This window comes from Geotrypetes seraphini, chromosome 2, assembly GCF_902459505.1.
Source record: "Geotrypetes seraphini chromosome 2, aGeoSer1.1, whole genome shotgun sequence".
Classification (NCBI taxonomy): Eukaryota; Metazoa; Chordata; class Amphibia; order Gymnophiona; family Dermophiidae; genus Geotrypetes; species Geotrypetes seraphini.
Genome location: NC_047085.1, coordinates 34,627,732 through 34,651,810, shown reverse-complemented (window position 1 = coordinate 34,651,810; position 24,079 = coordinate 34,627,732). Strand labels below are relative to the sequence as shown.

At 43.7% G+C, this 24,079-nt stretch overlaps 1 protein-coding gene across 4 annotated transcripts in view; it reads right to left on the bottom strand.

Moving 5' to 3' along the window:
* The window catches only part of ADCY8 (adenylate cyclase 8), a 588,267-nt gene that overhangs the window by 301,008 nt on the left and 263,180 nt on the right, over nucleotides 1–24,079 (bottom strand). For all 4 annotated transcript variants that reach the window (XM_033933219.1, XM_033933220.1, XM_033933217.1 and 1 more), the window contains exon 5: nucleotides 1,612–1,739. In XM_033933219.1, coding sequence (XP_033789110.1) covers nucleotides 1,612–1,739 — 128 coding nt within the window. The remainder of the gene's footprint in view (nucleotides 1–1,611; nucleotides 1,740–24,079) is intronic.

The window sequence follows — 24,079 nt, the reverse complement described above, 5'->3', positions numbered from 1 at the left end:
AAACACCAACCCTGCCCGCCCCCTGAGCCTTGTTTCTCAGATGCCTCCCCTCCCCTTGATCCCACTAGGACATATCAAGGGGTCAGCAACAATGAGTCAGGAGTCCCAAGGTAGCCGAAATACCCCACCGCTTCTTAATGGGTTGGCAATGCTGGCAATGGCCCCTGCTAAATCTATAAGCATATGTCAATATATGTTCCTCATGAGGGGCTCCTGAGAAAATGAGAGTCATGGGACAGAAGGCAATGTACAATTGTGGATTAAGAATTGGATATCGGACAGAAAACAAAGGGTAGGCTTAAATGGCCCTTTTTCTCAGTGGGAGAGTGTAAATAGTGGTGTTCCGCAGGGATCTGTACTGGGACCAGTACTATTTAAGTTATTTATAAATGATCTGGAAATTGGAATGACGAGTGAGGTGATTAAATTTGACAATGACACTAAACTGTTCATGCAGATTGTGAAAAATTGCAGGCAGACCTTAGGAAATTGGAAGACTGGGTGTCCAAGTGACAGATAAAATTTAATGTGGACAAATGCGAAGTGATGCACATTAGGAAGAATAATCCAAATCACAGTTACAGGATGCTAGAGTCCACTTTAGGGGTCAGCGCTCAAGAATAATATTTGGGTGTCATCGTGGTCAATAAGTTGAAACCTTCTGCCCAATGTGCGGCGACAGCCAAGAAAGCAAACAAGATGCTAGGAATTATTAGAACAGGGGTGGTAAACAAGACCAAGAATGTTATAATGCCTCTGTATAGCTCAATGGGGTGACCTCACCTTGTGTAGTGCGTTCAGTTCTGGTCTCCTTATCTCAAAAAAGATATAGTGGCACTAGAAAAGTTTCAAAGAAGAGCGACCAAAATGATAAAGGGGATGGAACTCCTCTCGTATGAGGAAAGACTGAAGAGGTTAGGGCTCTTCAGCTTGGAAAAGAGATGGCTGCGGGTGTGGGGGGGGATATGATTGAAGTCTACAAAATCCTGAGTGGTGTAGAATGGATCGAGTTTTTACTGCATCAAGCTTTACAAAGACTAGGGGACACTCGATGAAGTTACAGGGAAATATTTTTTCACTCAGAAAATAGTTAAGCTCTGGAATGCATTGCCAGAGGTTGTGGTAAGAGCAGTTAATGTAGCTGGTTTTAAAAAAAAGGGTTGGACAAGTTCCTGGAGGTTAAATCTACAGTCTGCTGTTGAGACAGACATGGGGGGATGCCACTGCTTGCCCTGGATTGGTGGCATGGAATGCTGCTATTCTTACATTCTTATCAGATGTTTTACTGTAATTTTATTAATTGAATGCTAACAAACTAACCCCCTCATTTACGAACGCGTAGCACGGGTTTTAGAAGCAGAAGGAATTCTATGAGTGTTGGAGCAGTTACTGCCGCTGCCGGCGCTAAAACCCGCGCTACGTGTTAGTAAAGGCGGGGGCAAATGCTTTCATTGGATCAGGAGTGAGAGCTATTGGACTTCGTTACCTAAAACTCTGTCATACTTGCACATTTTCTTAGCCATATGTAGCTAAGGCAGCACCAGACCATTTGCTTCAGAGACGAAAACGAGCTTAAACGATTTACACAGAGAGGGCATAGAAATCATTTACCTGATTGTCTTGATCATGCTGAGACCCATTTCAACACAGCAGTGCGCGTGGTCCTGGCGAGGTTCAGGGAGCCCAGAAACACAGTAATAACAGTCCCCCAGGATCTTTATTCTAAGGCAGTGATGTTCCTAAATTAAATGCATCAAAAGAGAAGATGATTTTTTTTTTTTTGGGGGGGGGCAATGCATCTGTATTCCAAAGACTTGCAAGGAAAAAGCTGATACAAAGAGCTGACGCTGGGTTTTTACTAGACTGCGGTGGAGGTTTCTAGCACGAGCCAGCGAGTTAAATGGTCCGGCGCTCGTAGAATTCCTATGAGCGTCGGAGCTTTGAACTCGCCGGCCCAAGTAGAAACCTCTTACTGCTGTTTAGTAAAAAGAAAAACTATCCACTTTACAGTATTTCTTCCTTGAAACACCTTTCCGTACACATTGACCAATGTCCACATTTTCCCTAATTTTGCTTCCATGGCTAAAGCTCATTAGGAGGATTGGTTTGCTTCATCTGCAATATATCCTATCTAATGAAAAAAGTTAATATATTTTTTTATTTAAAAAAAAAAAAAAATCTTTATTCATTTTAAAGCTTACAATAAGTGTGACATTGAGTAAAAACATTTTTAACATTAAATATAACACTTAATAATCAGCAATAACTCAAATCATATAACTTATTTCCCTCCCCCCACCCTTCCATAGCAAATATAAAATATAAATGTCATATGATAAAATTTTCCCCCTATCATTCCTATATATATAAATAACAAACTAAAAATGACCCCCTCCTCCAATAATGAAATTGTAAATTTAAAGGAAAAATTGTATCTATTCAATACAATATTTTGTTAATGGCTCCCATACATCTTGAAACTTCTTTAATATTTTTTTAAAAATTAAATAAATGAAATAATTATATATAGCTTGGAGCCAATGACCATTGGAACCTTACCGTATACTTTTCTTTTTGGCACATCTGTGAATGCTAGCTGGATACTTTAGAAGTGACATCCAACTGGTAGATATGGCCATGATGAACATTAGACAAGAGAGAATTCTATATAATCTGCATAAATTTAGGCGTCTGTTTTCTATGTTTCTATAGCACTAGGGTTGCTAGATGTCCTCTTTAAAAAAAAAGAGGACACCTGGTCCCGCCCTGTTCTGCTCCCACCCCATTATGCCTCCAGCTCCATCCCGTTCCACCCCCACATGAACCTCCCCGGGCTCAGGGCCGTGTCTGGAGGGCCTCTGCGCACACATGGACATCGATGTGATGAAGTCAAATGCACGTGTGATGTTGTCATGGCAACATCCGCGCGTGCACAAAGGCCCTCCAGAGGCAGCCTCCCCTCCTGGCGCGATCGCTGGGGGGAGGGGAGTCTTTTGCGGCCTTAGCCGCAGCCGCTATACTAATCACGGCAGGGAGATCCTTGCCACGATTAGGTACAGCGGCCGCGTCTACTTACCATGTAGGCCAGCATTTTGCTAGCCTACATTGTAAGCGTCTCCCGTTCTGCTAGGGAGACGCGTAGGGCCGCCTAGGTTCGCTTAAGGCTACCGCCTAGCCTTAGGCGAGCTTAGGCGGCTTGCGGCCCTCTCTAGGCTCCCTGGAGGCGCCTTCAATATAGGCGGCCTGCCTTGGGAGCATTTTTTTTTTTTTTTTTTTAAAGTGCCTCCCGATTGGCTGATTAGACAGCTGTAGGATGCCTACAGCTGCCTACAATTGGGAGCACTTTACAGAATCAGGGCCTTAATGCATATAAATTTACACCTGTTCCCAAGCAAGTGTAAATTTATGTGGGTGCTTTTACCTTAATTGCTGCAGCTTTTGTAAGGTTGTTTTATAACAGGGATCTCAAAGTCCCTCCTTCAGGGCCGCAATCCAGTCAGGTTTTCCTAGTGTGACCATATGGCTCCAGAAAAAAGGAGACGGATTGAGACATCCGGGTTTTACTTCCATTGAAAGCAACCAAGATGTCTCAATCTGTTCTCCTTACTTCCATTGCTTTCAATGGAAGTAAAACCCGGATGTCTGAATCCGTCCCCTTTTTTCTGAAGCCATATGGTCACACTAGGAAAACCTGACTGGATTGCGGCCCTGAAGGAGGGACTTTGAGACCCCTGTTTTATAAAGACTCATAGGCATCTATGTTGTTACCTTTCTAAAGTTACCCCAAAACAGGAGCCTGCTTAGACTCAAACCTGTCATGCTTAGTTTCTGATTGGAAGACATAAAAAATGGTCTGGATCTGGTGCCAAAACACTTTTGAGACCTGAAAACCTGGAAGTGTGTTCCCTAGAGCAGGGGTAAGCAATTCCGGTCCGCAAGAGCCGGAGCCAGGTCAGGTTTTCAGGATATCCACAATAAATATGCATGAGATAGATTTGCATCTCAAGGAGGCAGTGCATGCAAATCCATCTCATACATATTCATTGTGGATATCCTGAAAACCTGACCTGGCTCTGGCTCTCGAGGACCGGAATTGCCTACCCCTGCCCTAGAGGAAAGAGAGGATAGAGGAAATATGGTACAGATGTTTATATAAGCTATACAACTGCACTGCTTAGCAACAACAGCAAACCATTTAACTTCAATGGAGGGAAAAACCTCAGGCATGAAGAGAGCAGAGCATACAGCTCAGCTTCTAGAACCCTCCAGGACTCTGTGGGCAAATGAGCACACTAACAAACCCTTTCTTACGGGGAACCCGCGTTTTATGGCATAAAACCACTTCTTCAGGTCAATGGGGCGCAGGTGTGCTGTGTTGAGGGAGAATTATCCAATGATAGAAACAAAAGGACTATGGGATGTTCTAAAAGATGATTTATTATTCGCTCTTAAAATCATAAAAATATAAATATGTCTAAATGTTTAGGGTAGGGTACACCGATAAAAGTATGGATTAAAGCAGTGTACGTGTCTTTCAGCAGATAACTAAAAATGGCTTTGAGACAAGCAAAGTGGCGCTTAGACGATCTGTCTTTTAGGTCGTCCAAGTGCAGACTTGAGCAGGTGTTTAAGTTTTGATTATGAGCCCCATAACCTTCAGAATGCATGCAATAAAATAGAATGAGCTCTGCCTTGCCACCCATTGCTTCTTCAAGTCATGGGATTGCCAAGCCCCTCTTGTTTTTCTGAGGCTGGGATGCTCTCGCCCCAAGAAAAACAGCAAGATGGGCTCGGTGGCCCCTGTGTATCACCTCTGCCCCCCACCCCGAGAAAATAGCACGAGAGGCTCAGCAACACCGACATATCACCTCTTACCAACAGAGAAAACAGCAAGAGAGGCTCGCCAGCTCCATCACATCATTTCTCAATGAAAGGTCAGGACAGCCAAGCCCCTCTTGTTTTTCTGAGGCTGGGGTGATCCCATCTGAAGAGAAACAGCAAGAGGGGCTCAGTAGCCCAAAGATATCACCTCTTAACCCCAAAGCAACAACAACAGAAGCTCAACAGCTCTATCACATTACCGCTCATTGACGTGTTGATGCCACACATGCGCGGATGTCGACGTGATGCCTCAAGCTGCAGCCACTACGTTTAGTGTGCTGCGGCCCGACAAAGTTTGTGGGACACTGGTTTAAAGTAATGTGGTTACCAGATCCACTTGAAAGTATAGAACTGCTCAACACACTTTGCAGTGGCGTATCAAAGAGGGGATGGTCAGCCCCGGGTGCAGCCTTAGGGGGGGTGCACAGCCGGACAGGTCAAGAAAATTCCTGGGCTGCGACGGCACTCAGCGGCATCAGTCCCCCTCCCCCTACAACGGCATTCAGCGGCAGCAGCATCGGCGCCCCCTCTGCGACGCACTCAGTGGCATCGGCGCCCCCCCTGCCCCGCGATAGCACTCAAGTTCGGCCTCCTTCTCCCGGCATCAGCAGAACTTCAGATCGGCAACAGGTGCTCAGTCAAAAGCTTCCCCTGACTCAGCTTCCTGTTTCCGCCCAGTCAGTTCAGTCAGGGGAAGCTTTTGATTGAGTACCTGTTGATGATCTGAAGTTCTGCTGATGCCGGGAAAAGAAGGCCGAACTTGAGTGCTGTCGCGGGGCAGGGTGGGTGCCGATGCTGCTGAGTGCTGTTGTGGAGGGGGGGGGGGCGCCGATGCCACTGAGTGCCATCGCGGAGGGGGGGGCCTTGCCGATCTTGTTGCCAAAATCGGAAAGGTGAGGGAGAAAGATGGGCCTGTGGTGGATGGAGAGATTGAGAGAAGGGGACAGATGATGGAAATGGAGAGAAGGGGAGAGAGAAGAGGGCAGATGATGGAAGTGAGGGAAAGAGAGAGAAGGGGCAGATGATGGATGTGGAGAGAAGGGGGAGAGAGAAGAGGGCAGATGATGGAAGTGGGGAAAGAGAGCGAAGGGGCAGCTGATGAAAGTGGGGAGAAGGTGCACATGATGGAAGGAGGGGGAAAGAGAGAGAAGGGGCAGATGATGGAAGTGGAGAGAAGGGGGAGAGAGAAGAGGGAAGATGATGGAAGTAGGGGAGAGAAAAGGGGCAGATGATGGAAGTGGGGAGAGAGATGAAGACAGATGATGGAAGTGGGGGGGAAGAGAGAAGGGGAAGATGATGGAAGTGGAGAGAAGGGGGAGAGCGAAGAGGGCAGATGTTGGAAGTGGGGGGAAAGAAAGAGAAGGGGCAGATGATGGAAGTGGGGAGAAGAGGCAGATGATGGAAGTGGGGATAGAGAAGAGGGCAGATGATGGAAGGAGGGGGAAAGAGAGAGAAGGGGACATGATTGAGACCTTTAAGTATATTACTGGGCGTATAGAGGTGAAAGATGATATCTTCAGTCTTACAGGGCCCTCGGTAACCAGAGGACACTCGCTGAAAATCAGGGGAGGGAAATTTCGGGGTGATGCTAGGAAGTACTTCTTCACCGAAAGGGTGGTCGATCATTGGAACAAGCTGCCTCAGCGGGTGATTGAGGCCAGCAGCGTGTTAGATTTCAAGAGAAAATGGGATATTCATGTGGGATCTCTAGGAGAGTAAGAATCAGGGAGTGGATTATTGGTATGGGCAGACTCGATGGGCTATGGCCCTTTTCTGCCGTCAATTTCTATGTTTCTATGTTTCTATGATTGAAGTGGAGAGAAGGGGGAGAGAAGAGGGCAGGTGATGGAAGTGGGGGGGAAGAGAGAGAAGGGGCAGATGATGGAAGTGGAGAGAAGGGGGAGAGAGAAGAGGGCAGATGATGGAAACGGGGGAAAGAGAGAGAAGGGGAAGATGATGGAAGTAGGGAGAAGAGGCAGATGATGGAAGTGGGGAGAGAGAAAAGGGCAGATGATGGAAGTGGGGGAAAGAGAGAAAGGGCAGATGATGGAATTGGAGAGAAGGGAGAGAGAGAAGAGGGCAGAGGATGGAAGGAGGGGATAAATAAAAGGAGGGCACATGATGGGGGAAAAGGATTGAGTTAGGGGAATGGGCGACGAGATGGCAGATGAAGTTCAACGTTGAGAAATGTAAAGTATTACATGTGGGAAACAGAAGCCCGAGGTACAACTATACGATGGGAGGGATTTTATTAAATGAGAATACCCAAGAAAGGGACTTGGGGGTAATGGTGGACATGACAATGAAGCCGACGGCACAGTGCGCAGCGGCCGCTAAGAAGGCAAACAGAATGCTAGGCATAATCAAGAAGGGTATTACAACCAGAATGAAAGAAGTTATCCTGCCATTGTATCTGGCGATGGTGCGTCCGCATCTGGAGTACTGCATCCAATATTGGTCGCCGTACCTTAAGAAGGACATGGCGTTACTCGAGAGGGTTCAGAGGAGAGCGACGCGTCCAATAAAGGGGATGGAAAACCTTTCATACGCTGAAAGATTGGAGAAACTGGGACTCTTTTCCCTGGAGAAGAGGAGACTTAGAGGGGATATGATAGAGACTTACAAGATCATGAAGGGCATAGAGAGAGTAGAGAGGGACAGATTCTTCAAACTTTCGAATAATAAAAGAACAAGAGGGCATTCAGAAAAGTTGAAAGGGGACAGATTCAAAACGAATGCTAGGAAGTCCTTCTTTACCCAACGTGTGGTGGACACCTGGAATGCGCTTCCAGAGAGCGTAATAGGGCAGAGTACGGTACTTGGGTTCAAGAAAGGATTGGACAATTTCCTGCTGGAAAAGGGGATAAAGGGGTATAGATAGAGGATTACTGCAAAGGTCCTGGACCTGTTGGGCCGCCGCGTGAGCGGACTGCTGGGCACGATGGACCTCAGGTCTGACCCAGCAGAGGCAATGCTTATGTTCTTATGTAGGGAAATACTGGAGGGGGTGAGGGAAAGAGGTGGCGAGCTGTAGGTAGACAGTAAAAAAGGAAATTGATGAGAGGGTAGTAAGAACGTAATTTAGATGGATGCAGAAAATAAATTGAAAAGGAAAATGAGGGAAGAAAGGGATTGCAGAAGAGAGGTGTGGGAGAGGGAAGGAGAGGAGAGAGATGCCAGACCAATGGGGGTGAAAGGAGAGATGGAAGGGGGAGGCATACAGTTTCTGGAAGGGGCATAGAAGGAGAGAAGATGCCATATAGGGGCAGAGAGATGGCAGACAGTGGATGGAAGGAAGAGAGTAACAAGAAGATGAGGAAAGAAGAAACCAGAGAAGACAAAGATAAAACAAAAATTTTCTATTTATTTGTTGCTTTAGGAGACATGTGTCACTGTTTCTGTGGTGTTGCATTGTATGCAGAGTCCAGCTTCTTGCTGGTTCAATTTAACCTTTGTCTATGTATTCTATTTTATCCTCCCTTTTACAAAACTGTGGAGCGATTCTTAGCGCCAGAAGTGGTGGTAGCAGCTCTGATGTTCAGAATTCTATGAGCGTGAGAGCTGTTACCACCGTGGCTAAAATCCACACTACAGTTTTGTAAAAGAGGGAGGGGTTAGTTTGTGATGACATATTCCATACTAGGCAAAGGTATTTTCTGTGTTCTGTGTGTTCGAAAGACATGGTTTTCTGTTAGGATTGACGGTGTAGGATTGATCTGTACTAGTCTGGCTTGTTTAGTTTTACAATGGGTGTATTGATTTTGTATCGCCCACTGCAGTATGTAAGATGCTGCCTTTTCCTAGGTACTCATGTGTGATGTGTGGCTTGTTACTAAAAATCATTGGGGGATGGGTGCCAAAAAAATGATGGGCCCCGGGTGTCACATATGCTAGGTAGGCCACTGACGCTTTGGTATAAAGGCCCCTAAGATTCTTTTCTTGGATCCTCCTGGCTTCCAATATGGAACTCATCACTGTGGATCTTGCTGCAGTTATTTTTCCCTACATGCATCACGTTGCACTTATCCACATGAAATTTCATCTGTCATTTAAATGCCTAGCCCCTGCACAGACTTCCCAGTGCTCTTCATGAAGATATTTTTCTAATGTGCCTTTTACGACCCCTTTTACAAAGCTGCGGTAAAGAGTCCTGGCGTGGCAAATGCAACGCAGCCCAAAGGAATTGAACGGGCTGTGTCAAATATACCGCATGGGAATCGCTACCATGACTTTTTAAAAGGGGACCTTAATTTGGAAGCCCAGCAGAAGAATATTTTTGCTTGAGATGTGACCATGGCTCACAGCTCACTGGTCGAGCTGCTTCTTCTGCACCCAGAGGTTGCGAGATCAAATCCCAGTGCTGCTCCCTGTGATCCTGGACAAGTCACTAAGGGCTCCTTTTACTAAGGTGCGCTAGCGGTTTTGGCGCGAGCGCTAGGCGCTAACGCCTCCATAGAGCTTGCGTTAGTATTTTTCATTTAGCGCGTGGTTTGCACATGCTAAAAACGCTAGTGCACCTTAATAAAAGGAGCCCTAAATTTTCTATGCGGTAAATAAATTGTTAAATAAATAATATCTCTTTGGGGAATGGGAAATTTATGTTAAGCTTCTAAAGGGCGATCAGGATAATATGTATGTAGCAAATGTGTAAATCGCATAGTTTTATGCGGTATATAAATTGTGAACTAAATAAAAGAAATAAATCCTCCAGAGCCCACCACTTTGAGGGCTCCTTTTATGAAGGTGCGCTAGTGTTTTTAGTGCACGCTATCCGAAAAACTATCGCCTGCTCAAGAGGAGGCTGTAGTGGCTAGCGCGTGCACCATTTTAGCGCACGCCCTAACACGCCTTCGTAAAAGGAGCCCTGAATGTCAAAGCAACAAAAAGGCAGGATACGAGTCCCCGTTCCCCAATTCAAGCTACCAAAGCTCGGTTAGTTTTAAATGAAGTAAAGATAGCTGGAGGAACAAAAGGGTGACTTCATTGAAGTACTCACTTGGAAATATAAATCACACTCCCGAGGAAGAACCAGAAAAAGTAAAATACATATATATATATATATAAAAATATAACAACATTAGTCATCTCAGTGCCTGGGAACATGTTGTGTTATATAGAACGTATGGCAGAAATGTGTAACAGAAGAAATACAGAAGATAGAAAGTTAACCAGATAGGATGAAAAAAATCTGTAGGATGTGGGTGTATGGTTTTGATGTACAAGAAAACATATGACTCAGACTGTAGCTGGCAGTAGCAAAGCTACATATGGACTAGCTGGAAAAGATTACTGAGTTAAGGATGAGCTAAGAAAACTATCTGAGGTATAGAGTGAGTACTTTCAAATTTGTAAGTGGTCTTAGGCATTGGTAGGTGTTGAATCCTTAGACGCACTGCCATTTAAGCCAGGGTTTTCTTGACCTAAATGAGTCCGCCTAAGTTAAGTGCCTACTGGGGCCTAAGTCAAACCTCGCCCAAAATATCCACACTGAATCTGCCCAGAAATCTGCCCCTAGCCACGCCTACTTGCTGGTAGGTATCTCATTGTATATGCCTACCTTGTAAGTGCCTACCAAGTGTGGTGCCTACCAACTAATTAATTGTTAATGTTTTTTAATTGACTTTTAATGGCACTTTCAATTATCAGTGCCAATTAAGAAAATTAAGTTAGGCACCCAGATCAGCTAGATAGGCTAATCCAGGTGCTTAACTTTAGGCATCATTTATAGAATCTGGGCCAAAATGATACATTGGTCCATCCATTCAGCCCAGCTAAGACTCTTCCATTTTGGATAGATGATATATGTCAGTTTCCCTGCCTATGGGTTTGTTTTTTTAATCTGACTTCTCAATCCTTTTCAAAGTATCTCTCTCTATTTTCAGTCTAAAGTATGCTAAAAAGGCACCGATATTGCTGTGCCCACCACCTCTGCTGGTAGGCTTTTCAGACACTATCCAGATAAGAACAACAACAACAACAACAACAAATATATATATCCATATCCAACACAGTTGAAGACATGGTGACATGAAGTTAAGAGGTGAAAGGCTCAGGAGTGATGTAAGGAAATACTCCACACAAAGGGTGGTAGATGTATGGAATAGTCTCCTGGTAAAGGTGGTGAACATGAATTCAAGATGGCATGGGACAGGCATGTGAGATCTCTTAGGGAGAGGAGGAGATAGCGGATGTTGTGAAGGGGCAGACTGGCTGGGACATTTGACCTTTATCTGTCCTTTAGACTATTGGTGCAGGATTTGGTTTTATCTATACTGGATTATTGCAACATTGTCTATTTGGGAGCTCCAAAGAAAGTATTGAGAAAATTGAGAATAGTACAGAATTCGGCTGTTCGACTAATATTTGGATTGAAGAAACATGACCATATCAGTCCTTACTATCGTTTGCTGCATTGGCTGCCGGTGGAGGCCCGAGTACTATTCAAATTTTCTTGTATATGTTTTAAGTTGATTTGGGGATTGGCCTCAACTTATCTTTTATCTCATTTTGTGTTGTATAGTCCTATAAGGAAAACTAGGAATTCACATTTATTTGCTTATCCAAAAATTACTGGTTGCAGATACAAGACTTTTTTGGATAAGACTCTCGCATTCCAAGCAGATAAACAGCAATTTTGGCTGGGTAAATACATTGGTGAAGCTATGTTGTCTTATGGTGTATTTCGTAAAGAAATTGAGTCAGCGCTGTTTGACAAATTTATTTCTTAAACGTGGGCACTATTGTTAGCAAAACTCTACTTTGAGTATATCTAAGCAACTGTTGTATTTTTAACTATTTGTATTTCGCCGATTGTCTGGCCTTCTTCTGTGTAAACCGCCTAGAAATCGTTTGGTTATGGCGGTATAGAAGAATAAAGTTATGTCATGTTTCTATGTTTCTAATGCAATGATGAGCAAAACATAAAAAAAACCAAAAGGAATTGACCCCAAAATATCCACAAAGAAGAAAATCCCGAGAAAACCAAAAAAAACTCTGTGGAGTGACGATGTTCCTAAATGGACTTTATTTGAAAGTGTCAAAGTCCCAAAGGTACACTGAAATCATCCACATAAAATAATTCCATCCACATAAAAATAAATCATCCACATAAGAGCCTTAAAGCAATAGGCACCTTGAAGCCAACACTAAAATGCCGGTGACACTAGGCCATCACTACATGAGCAAAATATAAAAAATGGCATAGCAAGGGAGGGTGGCACCTGGAGTGGTGACGCCCCACATTACCATGCTGTGCATCCCCCCACTCTTCCCTGCTGCCTGAGTGCCCCCCCCACTTTTTTCTCCACCACTTGAATGTCTCTTCCCCCCCCCCCCCCCCGGCCGGTACCTCTTGAAATGTTCACCAGTGCAAACAGCATCTTCCACTTATTGCTCATGCCAGCTTCGGCTCCTTTCTGACATCACGTCCTGGTCCAACAACCAAGAAATGACATCAGATGGATGTGTGTGTGTGTGTGTGTGGGGGATGTCCAGAAATATTGGGGGATGTCAGGGGGAGAGGTGTAGGGCTCCGAAGCTCAGATGATCCTGGCAGGGGGAATCCCCGAATCTGGCTCAGCTGATGGGGATTCCTCTGCCACGATCAGCTGATGGCTGGTAGGAGGGGGTCAGTGACCACTAGGGGAGTAAGGGGGGGGGGAAATCATGCCTTCCAGTGGTCATCTGGTCAGTTTGGGCAGCTTTGGGGCACTTAGACGCAACTAAAACAGGTCTAACTGCCGGCGTCTAAGTTCCCTTTAGGAAAACTTTGTTTATACTGCAGTATGTCCAGGTTTAAGCCAGCCCGATTCCCACCCATAACACACCTCCCAACACGATCCTTTGAGCTCTGGATGCACGGACGCTTAGAACTGCTGCTGCACGTACAGAGAGTTGGTTTTGATTATCGGCAGTTGGACGTCCTTACTATTAGGTCATCCAAGTGCCAACTTGGGCAGGTTTTTGGATGTTTTAAAGTTTGATTATGCCCCTCATTGTGTGAATAAATATTTTCTCTGATTTGTTTTAAATCTACTACTTGGCAGCTTTATCGCATGCCCGCTAATCCTAGTATTTTGGGAACGTGTGAAAAAGCGATTCACATTAGAGAATGACACGGTGACAAAATTCATCACCGTTCCCGTCCCAGCGGATAACCGCGGGAAATAATTCCATGTAATTTTTTAGTGTTTATTTCATCCTCTGTCCTTCTACACCAGCATTCTTCAAAGCAAAGCTTGCGGGTCAGTGGTTGTGGCCATTCATACTCTGATTCTTCCCTCTCTCCTTAAAGAATGACATGAAGATGGTTTACTGCGGTTATCCACGGGGACGGGGACGGTGATGAATTTTGTCACCGTGTCATTCTCTAATTCACATCGACCCTTTCCACTCCACTCAGTATTTTATAGACCTCTATCATTAACCCTGAGCTGTCAAAACCAACAATGACCCAATCGTTTCGCCTCACGGCTGCGACAGGGAAAAGGGAAGATAGAGCTTTCTAATTCGGCACAAACGTGCTCAGTATAGCCCATGCAGATACTGCTTTAATATAATAACAGTGATTAATACAGTAAAGAGAATTTGTGCTGTTTGAGTGCTAATGTGGCTAACAGTGTGGGAGTGGAAGGAGGTTTTTCTGCCACTAACGTTACTTGCCCTCTCAAAGTTATAGAAGGGTTCTTCCCTAACGGGGCTCTGAGGCTTTTCTTCCTCTCCGCTACAAGCACTAATCCAGCAATGCCATCCTTTCACTTTTTTTCAGTTGCATGGCTTTTTGGTGAGAGAATTATAGAATTCAGCTGTGCAGGAGGCTTTTTTTTTTTTAGTGATCTTGGAACCCCCCACTATTTACCTTGCTCCATTGAAAATATTGACCATTTAAACCAGCCTAAGCAATAGTGATCATATGGTCTGATATAAGAAAAAAAGCAGAGTGCAGACGCACAGAACTCAAAGTACTGGAATGAACTACCAGAGGATGTGGTAAGAATGGTTAATGTAGCTGGTTTTAAAAAAGGTTTGGACAGGTTCCTGGAGGAAAAGTCCATAAACCACTGTTGGGACAGACGTGGGAGAAGCAACTGCTTGCCCTGGATTGGTGGAATGGAATGTTGCTACTATTTGGGTTTTTGCCAGGTACTTGTGACTTGGATTGGCCTTCATGAAGACGGGATACTGGGCTAGATGGACCATTGGTCTGATCCAGTAAGGCTATTCTTATGTTCTTATGTTACTGGATTTCAGGCATGCTGATTTTGGTAAAATGGGAGAATATCTGAAGAAGGAGCTGATGGCGTAGGAAGGCCCAGGGGAAGGGGAAGAGCAGAAGTCCAAGCTGAAAGCTGCTATAAATGTGGCAACAGATCTTTATACAGGGAAAGTAAACCAAAGCAAGAGATTAGGCTAAAACATAAGGGCAAAAGAGGCTATGTAAAAATGTATGAATGGGCATTTCAATCTGCTTTTATGCATGCTTTATTTTCATAAACGTATGAGCACAGAATTGAAAATATCGTCTCTGGTGACTCCAAGGTCCTTTTCTAGGTCATGATTTCTAATATGAAATGTATACCTATAATTAGGATTAATTTTCTCCATTTTATATGTCCCAGTTGGGGGGGTGGGAGGTATAGTTTCTAAAGTGCATTAAAAAAATAATACAGAATGGATGACAAAGAAATGTGTGTTAAATAGGAAAAACTTTGTATAATTTTACCTGAATACATGGAGAGGCATAATGAAAAGAAACTTCTAAGTCCATTTTGGGCCTAAGTTGCAAATCGCCTAAAGTCGGACATGGGAAAAGATCCATTTTCGAAAAATACATCCAACATTTTTTTTTTCTGAAAATCATCTAACTGTACGTCCAGCCGTCTGATCGACCAGACCACTAAGTCGTCCATCTTTATACCCCATTTTCATCTATAAGTTCGTCCAAGTCACAAACGCTTAGAAAAAGCCTTTTGGACGCAGGAGGTGCCAGAAAAGTAATGGACTAGACACCCAGACATGGCACTAGAGTAGTGGGGTACCTTACAGGGCACTGCTGTAAATTTTACAAAAAAGGTCCCACATAAACATCTCACTATAGCTCCCTTATGGGTCATGGTGAGACCCCCAAAACAACCCCAGAATCTACTAGACCTACCTATCTACCAACCCAATAGCTCTTACGGCTGCAGGAGCCACTTATATGGCAGTACAAAAGGGTTAGGTTTTTTTGGGGGTGCGCATTTTTCACCATGAATGTAGTATTAGGGTGGCTTATGGGCCTGGGTCCTCTTCTCCATGGTTCACTAACCCACCTCCAACTTAAGCCACCTCTGTGCAGCTCTACTAGGCTTTCCTATGCCAGGTTGCCAGCTGCTGATGTTCTGGAAGCAGATATGTAAAGTTGTTATTACAATTTTTATAGGGCTGCGGTCCGTCATCACTGGGGCAGTGTGTGGGGGTCTATACTTTGCGTATGCAGTGAATATTTGGTTACTTTGGATATCTTCTTGTGACTTAGACCTGGTTTTCGATGGCCTAAGTCACAACGTCCAAGTTCCGTCTAGAGAGTGTTATACAACTTTTGGTTATACATGCAGTACGACTAAGCTAGGACGGCCCACATCCTGCCCAAATCCTGCCCTTGACACTCCTCCTGGCATGCTCCTTTTAGCTCTGGTCGTTCAACAGCACTGTGAAGGCCTAGGTCATTTTTAAATACGTCTAAAACCCGGTTTGATTATCGGCACTTGGACGACTTGTCTTTTAGATCGTCCAAGTGCCGATTTAGGCCGGTTTTTAGATGTTTTTCTGTTTTGATTATGAGCCCCATGGTGTCTTATTTCAATGTAAGATAATGATATGTAAACATGCAAATGCATACAATGAACCTCACTGGTATGTGATTTGAATAACAAATATTGTGTTTAACAACAAACTTGCATTATTCATAGGAAAATAAGTCCAACTTTGATTTAGCATTTTTTTTTTTTCCTCACCAGGAACATCAAGCCCATAACACATAGGCCAGTGCTCCTGGGGATCATCTTTAAAGGGTCAGAGGTAACATAATTCCTCAGCCCAACCAAATCTCCTCTAGCAAAAACTTCCTCCTGAAAAGAGACACCATGAAATAGACTACTTCAAACTCTTTACCCGCCCTAAAGAGACCCCCTTCCTCCCTGAAGATACCCCTGGAAGTGGCCCCTCAGCCATAGTACTGCTAGAGGTGAAACTGTAGGCTCTCCTTATTTGGAAGTTTCACCATTGGAGGTAGTACAGGAAGACTATTTCTACAGGTCAGAGGCACCATTTTGAGATTGGAAGTCCATAAGGGTGGATTGACTGGGGACCGCTCCTGACTCCTCACCACCAGATAGCCCTGAGAAGTTCTGAGGTATCTTGGGGGGAAAGGGAGGGGAGGAATTCTCTTCTGGAGGGGGCAGTCCTTCAGGATCTCTTTCAGGAGCGGTGGGTTATCATGATGTTTGAGGCAGGCTTGATATTGTGGTTAGGCACAGTACACCGAACTATAATCTTTTTAGAAAGGTAGGACAGGCTGAAGGGTGGGACAGGGGAAAAGAGAAAACCGACATGAATAGTCTTAGAAAGAGAAGATGGAACCTGTATCCATATGAGAGTAATCTACAGACCTCTGGCACAAATAGAGAAGCTGGACAAAGATCTCATTGAAGTTATCCATAAGCTGGCATTGAAAAGAGATGTGCTGTTGCTGGGAGATTTCAGCTTGCCTGATGTGAACTGGAATGTCCCATCTGCAGAATCAGAAAGAAGCAGAATGATCAGGATGCTCAGACAAATAGTAATTGAGAGAAGTGATGATGCTGGATCTGGTACTCACAAATGGAGAAAGTGTATCTAATATCTGGGTGGGTGCCTACCTATACAACAGTGATCATAACACATTATGGGTTGGCATAAAAGCTAAAATAGACAAAGTCTCAAAGTACTACTGTATATTTCAAACATGTTGACTTTAGTAAAATAGAGGAGAACCTGGGAAGGCATGGGAGAGTGGAAGATCAATGGTCCAAGCTGAAAGCAGCTATTAATAAGGCAGATGAAATTTAATGTGGACAAAAGCAAAGTGATGCACATTGGGAAGAATAACCCGAATCACAGTTACCGGATGCTAGGGTCCACCTTGCAGGTAGACAATACGATGAAACCTTCCGCCCAATATGCGGCGAGAGCCAAAATAGCAAACAGGATGCTAGGATTATTAAAAAAGGGATGGTTAACAAAACTAAGAATGTTATAATGCCTCTGTATTGCTCCATGGTGCAACCTCACCTGGAGTATTGTGTTCAGTTCTGGTCTCCTTATCTCAAGAAAGATATAGCGGCACTAGAAAAGATTCAAAGAAGAGTGACCAAGATGATAAAGGGGATGGAACTCCTCTCGTATGAGGAAAGACTAAAAAGGTTAGGGCTCTTCATCTTGGAAAAGAGATGGCTGAGGGGAGATATGATTGAAGTCTACAAAATCCTGAGTAGAGTAGAACAGGTACAAATGGATTGATTTTTCACTCCATCAAAAATTGCAAAGACTAAGGGGACACTCAAAGTTACAGTGAACTACTTTTAAAGCCAATAGGATTTTTTTCACTCAGAGAATAGTTAAGCTCTGGAACGCATTGCCAGAGGTTGTGGTAAGAATGGATAGCATAGATGGTTTTAAGAAAGGTTTGGACAATTTCCTGGAGGAAATGTCCATAGTCTGTTATTGAGAACGCTATGGGGGAAGCCACTGCTTGCCCTGGATCGGTGTTGCTACTCTTTGGCTTTTGGCCAGGTACTAGGGACCTAGATTGGCCATCTTGAGGACGGGCTACTGGGCTTGATGGCCCATTGGTCTGACCCAGTAAGGGTATTATGTTCTTATGTTCAACAGGTATTTATATTAGGAAGGTAAAATCAAGAAAAAAAAGGTAACGCATATGGTTTTCTAAATAAGTGGCTGAAAAAATAAAAGCAAAAGGGGCTGTAGCCAAAAAGATGCTAGGCTATATAGACAGAGGTATAAGCAGCAGAAGAAAAGAGGTCTTGGTGCCCCTGTATAAGATGTTGGTGAGACTCCACTTGGAGTACTGTGTTCTGTTTTGGAGGCTGCATACGAAGGGGTTTCGTCAGTCGTAAGGCGGAAGTCATTATGCCATTGTATAGATCCATGGTGAGGCCCCACCTGGAATACTGTGTGCAATTCTGGAGGCCGCATTATCGCAAGGATGTGCTGAGACTGGAGTCGGTGCAAAGAATGGCCACCCGGATGGTCTCGGGTCTCAAGGATCTACCATACGAAAAACGGCTTGACAAATTACAGCTATACTCGCTCGAGGAGCGCAGAGAGAGGGGGGACATGATCGAGACGTTCAAGTATCTTACGGGCCGCATCGAGGCGGAGGAAGATATCTTCTTTTTCAAGGGTCCCACGACAACAAGAGGGCATCCGTTGAAAATCAGGGGCGGGAAACTACGAGGTGACACCAGGAAATTCTTTTTCACTGAAAGAGTGGTTGATCGCTGGAATAGTCTTCCACTACAGGTGATTGAGGCCAGCAGCATGCCTGATTTTAAGGCCAAATGGGATCGGCACATGGGATCTATTCACAGGGCAAAGGTAGGGGAGGGACATTAAGGTGGGCAGACTAGATGGGCCGTGGGCCCTTATCTGCCATCTATTTCTATGTTTCTATGTTTCTATGTATCTGGCTAAGTACATAAGAAGAAATAGTCCAGAAGAAAGCAACAAAAACGGTTTGGCGCTTGTGCCAAAAGACATACAAGAAGAGACTGTAAGACCCGAATATATATAGATTCTAGAGGAGAGGAGGGACAGGGGATATGATGCCGACTATTAAATAGGAGGAAAGGTATTATTATAGAAACAAATCTTTTCCGGAAAATAGTAAAACAAGAGGACATGACTTGAGGTTGCCGGGGTGGTAGTCTTAGGAGTAATGTTAGGAAGTTCTTTTTTTAGGGAGAGGTTGGACTGCCTTCCCAAGGGAGGTGGTAGAGATGAAAATGGTGCAATAAATACAAAGGTTCTAATGGTGTAAAATGAAGATCTAAAGCTGGTACTGGGCAGACTTGCACAGTCTGTGTCCCCTGTATGACAATTTGGTTCAGGATGGGCCGGAGAGGGCTTCAACGGAAACTCCAGTAATTTGGAACATGGGCAACCTTTTGCGGTCTGTAACCTGTGAATGAAAGGATGGTTTGGTTAGTCTAGAGTGGGCTTCAATGGCAACTTCCAGGGGTTGGAGTCTGGGGACAGTGTCAGGCAGACATCTGCGGTCTACGTCCCAGAGATATCAAGGAAGAAAAGACAACTTGGTCATGAATGTATGATGTGTATGACTGTTGGGCAAACTGGATGGACCATTCAGATCTTTATCTGCTGTCACTTACTACATTTTACCCCCTCCTTTACTAACGCATAGGGCGGGTTTTAGCGCCGGCAGCGGCGTAGCTGGTTTTAAGAAAGGATTGGACAAGTTCCTGGAGGAAAAGCCCATAGGCTGTTATTGAGAAAGATATGGGGGAAGCCACTGCTTGCCTTGCTACTCCTTGGGTTTTGACCAGGTACTAGTGACCTGGATTGGCCACCATAAGAACGGGCTATTGAGCTTGATGGACCATTGGTTTGACTCAGTATGGCTGCTCTTATGTTTGTATGCTCCGGCGCTCAGAGGAATTCTGTGAGCGTCAGAGCAGTTACCGCCGCTGCCAGCGCTAAAACCCACGCTACACGTTAGTATAGGAGGGGATTATTTTGTTAGATCATCTATAAATATATAAAAAAAAAAAAGGCAGTTAAGTTTCTGATCCATGGATTACTTTTATATTTGCAGTGATTTTGTTTATACTTCCAGTTATTTATTTTATATACCACTTATATCCTAAGTGGTTTTACATTCAGGTACTTTATCATATTTCCCTATCTGTCCCGGTGGGCTCAAACTCTATTTGGTGTACCTGGGGCAATGAGGGGATTAAGTGACTTGCCCAGGGTCACAAGGAGCAGCGAGGGATTTGAACCCACAACCTCAGGGTGTTGAGGCTGTAGATCTAACCACTTCGTCACACACTTATTGTAGAAGCTCTGCTGAGGAGTCATGTTACTAATATATTTACGAAAGAAAAAGGATGAAATTCTAGCAACATCAGTTAGCAGTACATTATACATAGCTGTTCTCAGACTCAATAGTAGCCACTGTACTGAAAGCAATCCTTTTTTTGCCTGTGCTATCTTGGCTCTAAAAATGAAAGCATTAATCATTTTTGTACACTGTATTTATCTTTGCCAACATGTTTTTGACGCCCCAGTTTTCCTTCTGCTCCTTTGTACTTCTGATTCTATCAGAACTACAGCTAGGATCTGTCACCACAAGCCTTCATTTTGAAGTACCTGCTGAATTTTTTTTTTCCCTGTTTTTGGCCATGGAAACCTACAGCCCTAAACCCAGTCAGTAAATGTCTGGGCCTCCCACACTATGAACTGTGAACACTCTCCCAGCAGATTCCCAATCCTTGCCGGCTGTGCCAGGAATGTGACCCAACACCATTCACTGCTGCTGGAGGGACCCAGCTATAGATTTTCACTTACAAAAACAACTTTTATAAAAAATGAAGTAGACCAGTGTCTCTCAAAATGCCGCAGCACAGTGGTGCGCCCCAAAAAGATTCCAGGTGTACCATGAGCGATTCCAACTGGAGTATTGTGTTCAATTGTGGTCTCCTTATCTCAAGAAAGATATAATGGCGCTAGATAAGGTTCAAAGAAGAGCGACCAAGACGGTAAAGGGGATGGAACTCCTCTCGTATGAGGAAAGACTAAAATGGTTAGGGCTCTTCAGCTTGGAAAAGAGATGGAGGGGAGATATGATTGAAGTCTACAAAATCCTGAGTGGAGTAGAACGGGTACAAGTGGATCAATTTTTCACTCCGTCAAAAATTACAAAGACAAGTGGACACTCGATGAAGTTACAGGGAAATACTTTTAAAACCAATAGAAGGAAATTTTTTCACTCAGAGAATAGTTAAGCTCTGTAATGCATTGCCAGAGGATATGGAAAGAGCGGATAGTATAGCTGGTTTTAAGAAAAGGTTTGGATAAGTTCCTGGAGGAAAAGTCCATAGTCTGTTATTGAGAAAGCCATGGGGAAAGCCACTGCTTGTCCTGTATCGGTAGCATGGAATATTGCTACTCCTTGGGTTTTGGCCAGGTACTAGGGACCTGGATTGGCCACCGTGAGAACGGGCTACTGGGCTTGATGGACCAGTGGTCTGACCCAGTAAGGCTATTCTTATGTTCTTATGAATACCACTATTGTTTTAAGAAGAAGGAAGGCAATAGCTTTTCTTCTGGATTTTGAGGCTTCCTAAAAATCTCGTTCTCGGAGAGTAGTGCCTTGATAATACAATTCAATAACAGTGCTCAACAATGTTCTCTAATTAAAAACACTCTAATTATCACACAAATCGAATGTTATGGAGGCATTAAAGAAGGATGTCAGTGTTGCATAACATCAAAATGATGAATATATCATTGGTCAAGAGACTTAATTAGATGTGGCCATGGTGCTAAAACATAGATACTCATTCCTTATGACCTTTAAGAATACTCAATTAGACACAAAAGAAGTCTTTTATAAATTCTACATTAAATTGTCATGGTAAATTTGCACTGTGGCAAATGAAAATCTTATCTAAATGTCATTCTTATGTACATTAGGATTCCAATTAACTCTGCCTCTGGATTTAAGGTTAAATAAAGCCCTGAAAATGAAGATAGTCTACTTGTCGATGCATAATATCGAATTTTTAACTCACAAATCCCCCCTTTTGATCTCTAACGCTGCACTTATCTTCCACTTTGCGTTTGAGATCTCTTTCATGGCAAAACTTTTGTCTTCGGATCAATTGGAACATAATTAGCTCATGCTGAGTGTATTCATGCCAAACAGATAAATCTTTCATGAATTAAAAAAAAATATCACCGTGAATGCTGCAAGACAATCAAAGAGAGTAAGGGTGTGTGTGTGTCAAAAAAAGAGAGCAAACCTGGTTAAAACAAAACAAAAATGAATTACACACTTACAGGGGTGTCTAAGAAAAAAGGTAGCCCCTAAAGCCAAAACACCAGGTTTTAACCAGGGCTGTGGAGTCGGTAGATAAATGTTCCGATTCCGACTCCTCAGTTTTTTGTACTTCAGATTCCGACTCCGACTCCAGGTACCCGAAATTTCCTCTGACTCCGACTCCACAGCACTGGTTAATTTTCAGATTGTTAAAATGGAATGTCAAGTTGAGAGAAATGAGCATTTTCAACACCACCTTCTTTTTGCTTTTAATCAAGGTTCTAAGGCCGCAGAAGCTGCTTGCAACATTTATGCTGTGTATATAGTGGGTACTATAGCTGAAAGAATCGCTCGTGATTGGTATACCAAGTTCAAAAATGGAGTTGATAGATAAATGTTCAGACTCCGACTCCTCAGTTTTTTGTACTTCAGACTTCGACTCCGACTCCAGGTACCCGAAATTTCCTCCAACTCCACAGCACTGGTTCATTTTCAGATCGTTAAAATGGAATGTCAAGTTGAGAGAAATGAGCATTTTCGACACCAACTTCTTTTTGCTTTTAATCAAGGTTCTAAGGCCGCAGAAGCTGCTCGCAACATTTGTGCTGTGTATATAGTGGATGCTATAGCTGAAAGAATCGCTCGTGATTGGTATGCCAAGTTCAAAAATGGAGTCGGTAGATAAATGTTCCGACTCCGACTCCTCAGTTTTTTGTACTTCTGAATCCGACTCCGACTCCAGGTACCCAAAATTTCCTCCGACTCTGACTCCTCGACTCCGACTCCACAGTCCTGGTTTTAACAACAGAAATTATCTTCTATTTTTATTCTTTATAAATATTTTAGCTGATATAAATATTTCTGGAGTTTGTCATTCAAATGTAATCTCAACAAAAACTCGCATAGTGAGCAACAAATTCGAATGAACTTATCTTAGCAGTATTGTGCAACCGATTCCCATAGCTTAGTGAACCTGGTGAAAGTTCACTTTATCCCCTACAATTAATTTTTCTAAGATCGTCATGAGCACCTGTCCTTTACTTAATTCGCCGAGGTTTATCGTTCCTCCCTCCCTCCCCTACTTCCCTTCCTTCCTTAAGTCCCCTAGAGCAGTGGCAACCAACCCTGTCCTGGAGGACCACCAGCCAGTCGGGTTTTTAGGATAGCCCTAATGAATATGCATGAGAGAGATTTGCATACAATGGAGATGAAAGGCATGCAAATCTGCTCCATGCATATTCATTAGGGCTATCTTGAAAACCTGAAGGGTTTGGAACCACTGCTCTAGAGCCTGTTTAGGTGTGCGTGACACAAAAATATTAGATTAGATAAGTGCATTCAAATGTGTGGCTCACTATATGAGTTTTTGTTGAGATTACATTTGAATGATAAACTCCAGAAATATTTATATCAGTTAAAATATTTAAAGAGAATTAAAAATAATCAAAAGTTGATAAGAAAGAGGTGATGGATCAATAATAGACACCGGAACCCAGTTACACAGACTTGTTAATCCTTGTTGGAGTGTCTGTGGGGTTGTTGAGATTTGTCCCTCTCTTGGGTATTCGCGCTTTTGGACAGTTTATGAGATCTTCTTTGTACATGTGTTATGAAGGTTGATCATGAAGGGCATAGAAAGAGTAGAGAAGGACAGACTCTTCAAACTTTCAAATAATAAAAGAACAAGAGGGCATTCGGAAAAGTTGAAAGGGGACAGATTCAAAACGAATGCTAGGAAGTTTTTCTTTACCCAACGTGTGGTGGACACCTGAAATGCGCTTCCAGAGGGCGTAATAGGGCAAAGTACGGTACTGGGGATCAAGAAAGGATTGGACAATTTCCTGCTGGAAAAGGGGATAGAGGGGTATAGATAGAGGATTACTGCACAGGTTCTGGACCTGTAGGGCCGCCGCGTGAGCGGACTGCTGGGCACGATGGACCTCAGGTCTGACCCAAACTTGCTTATGTTCTTATGACTTGGTGAACACTTTTCAATTTGTGTATTTTGAAACAAATTTTTATAGATAACGTTTAATTTGCAGAAATTTGTGAGTGAGAGTGCCCACATAGTTCGGTTTGAAACTTAACTTGGGTACA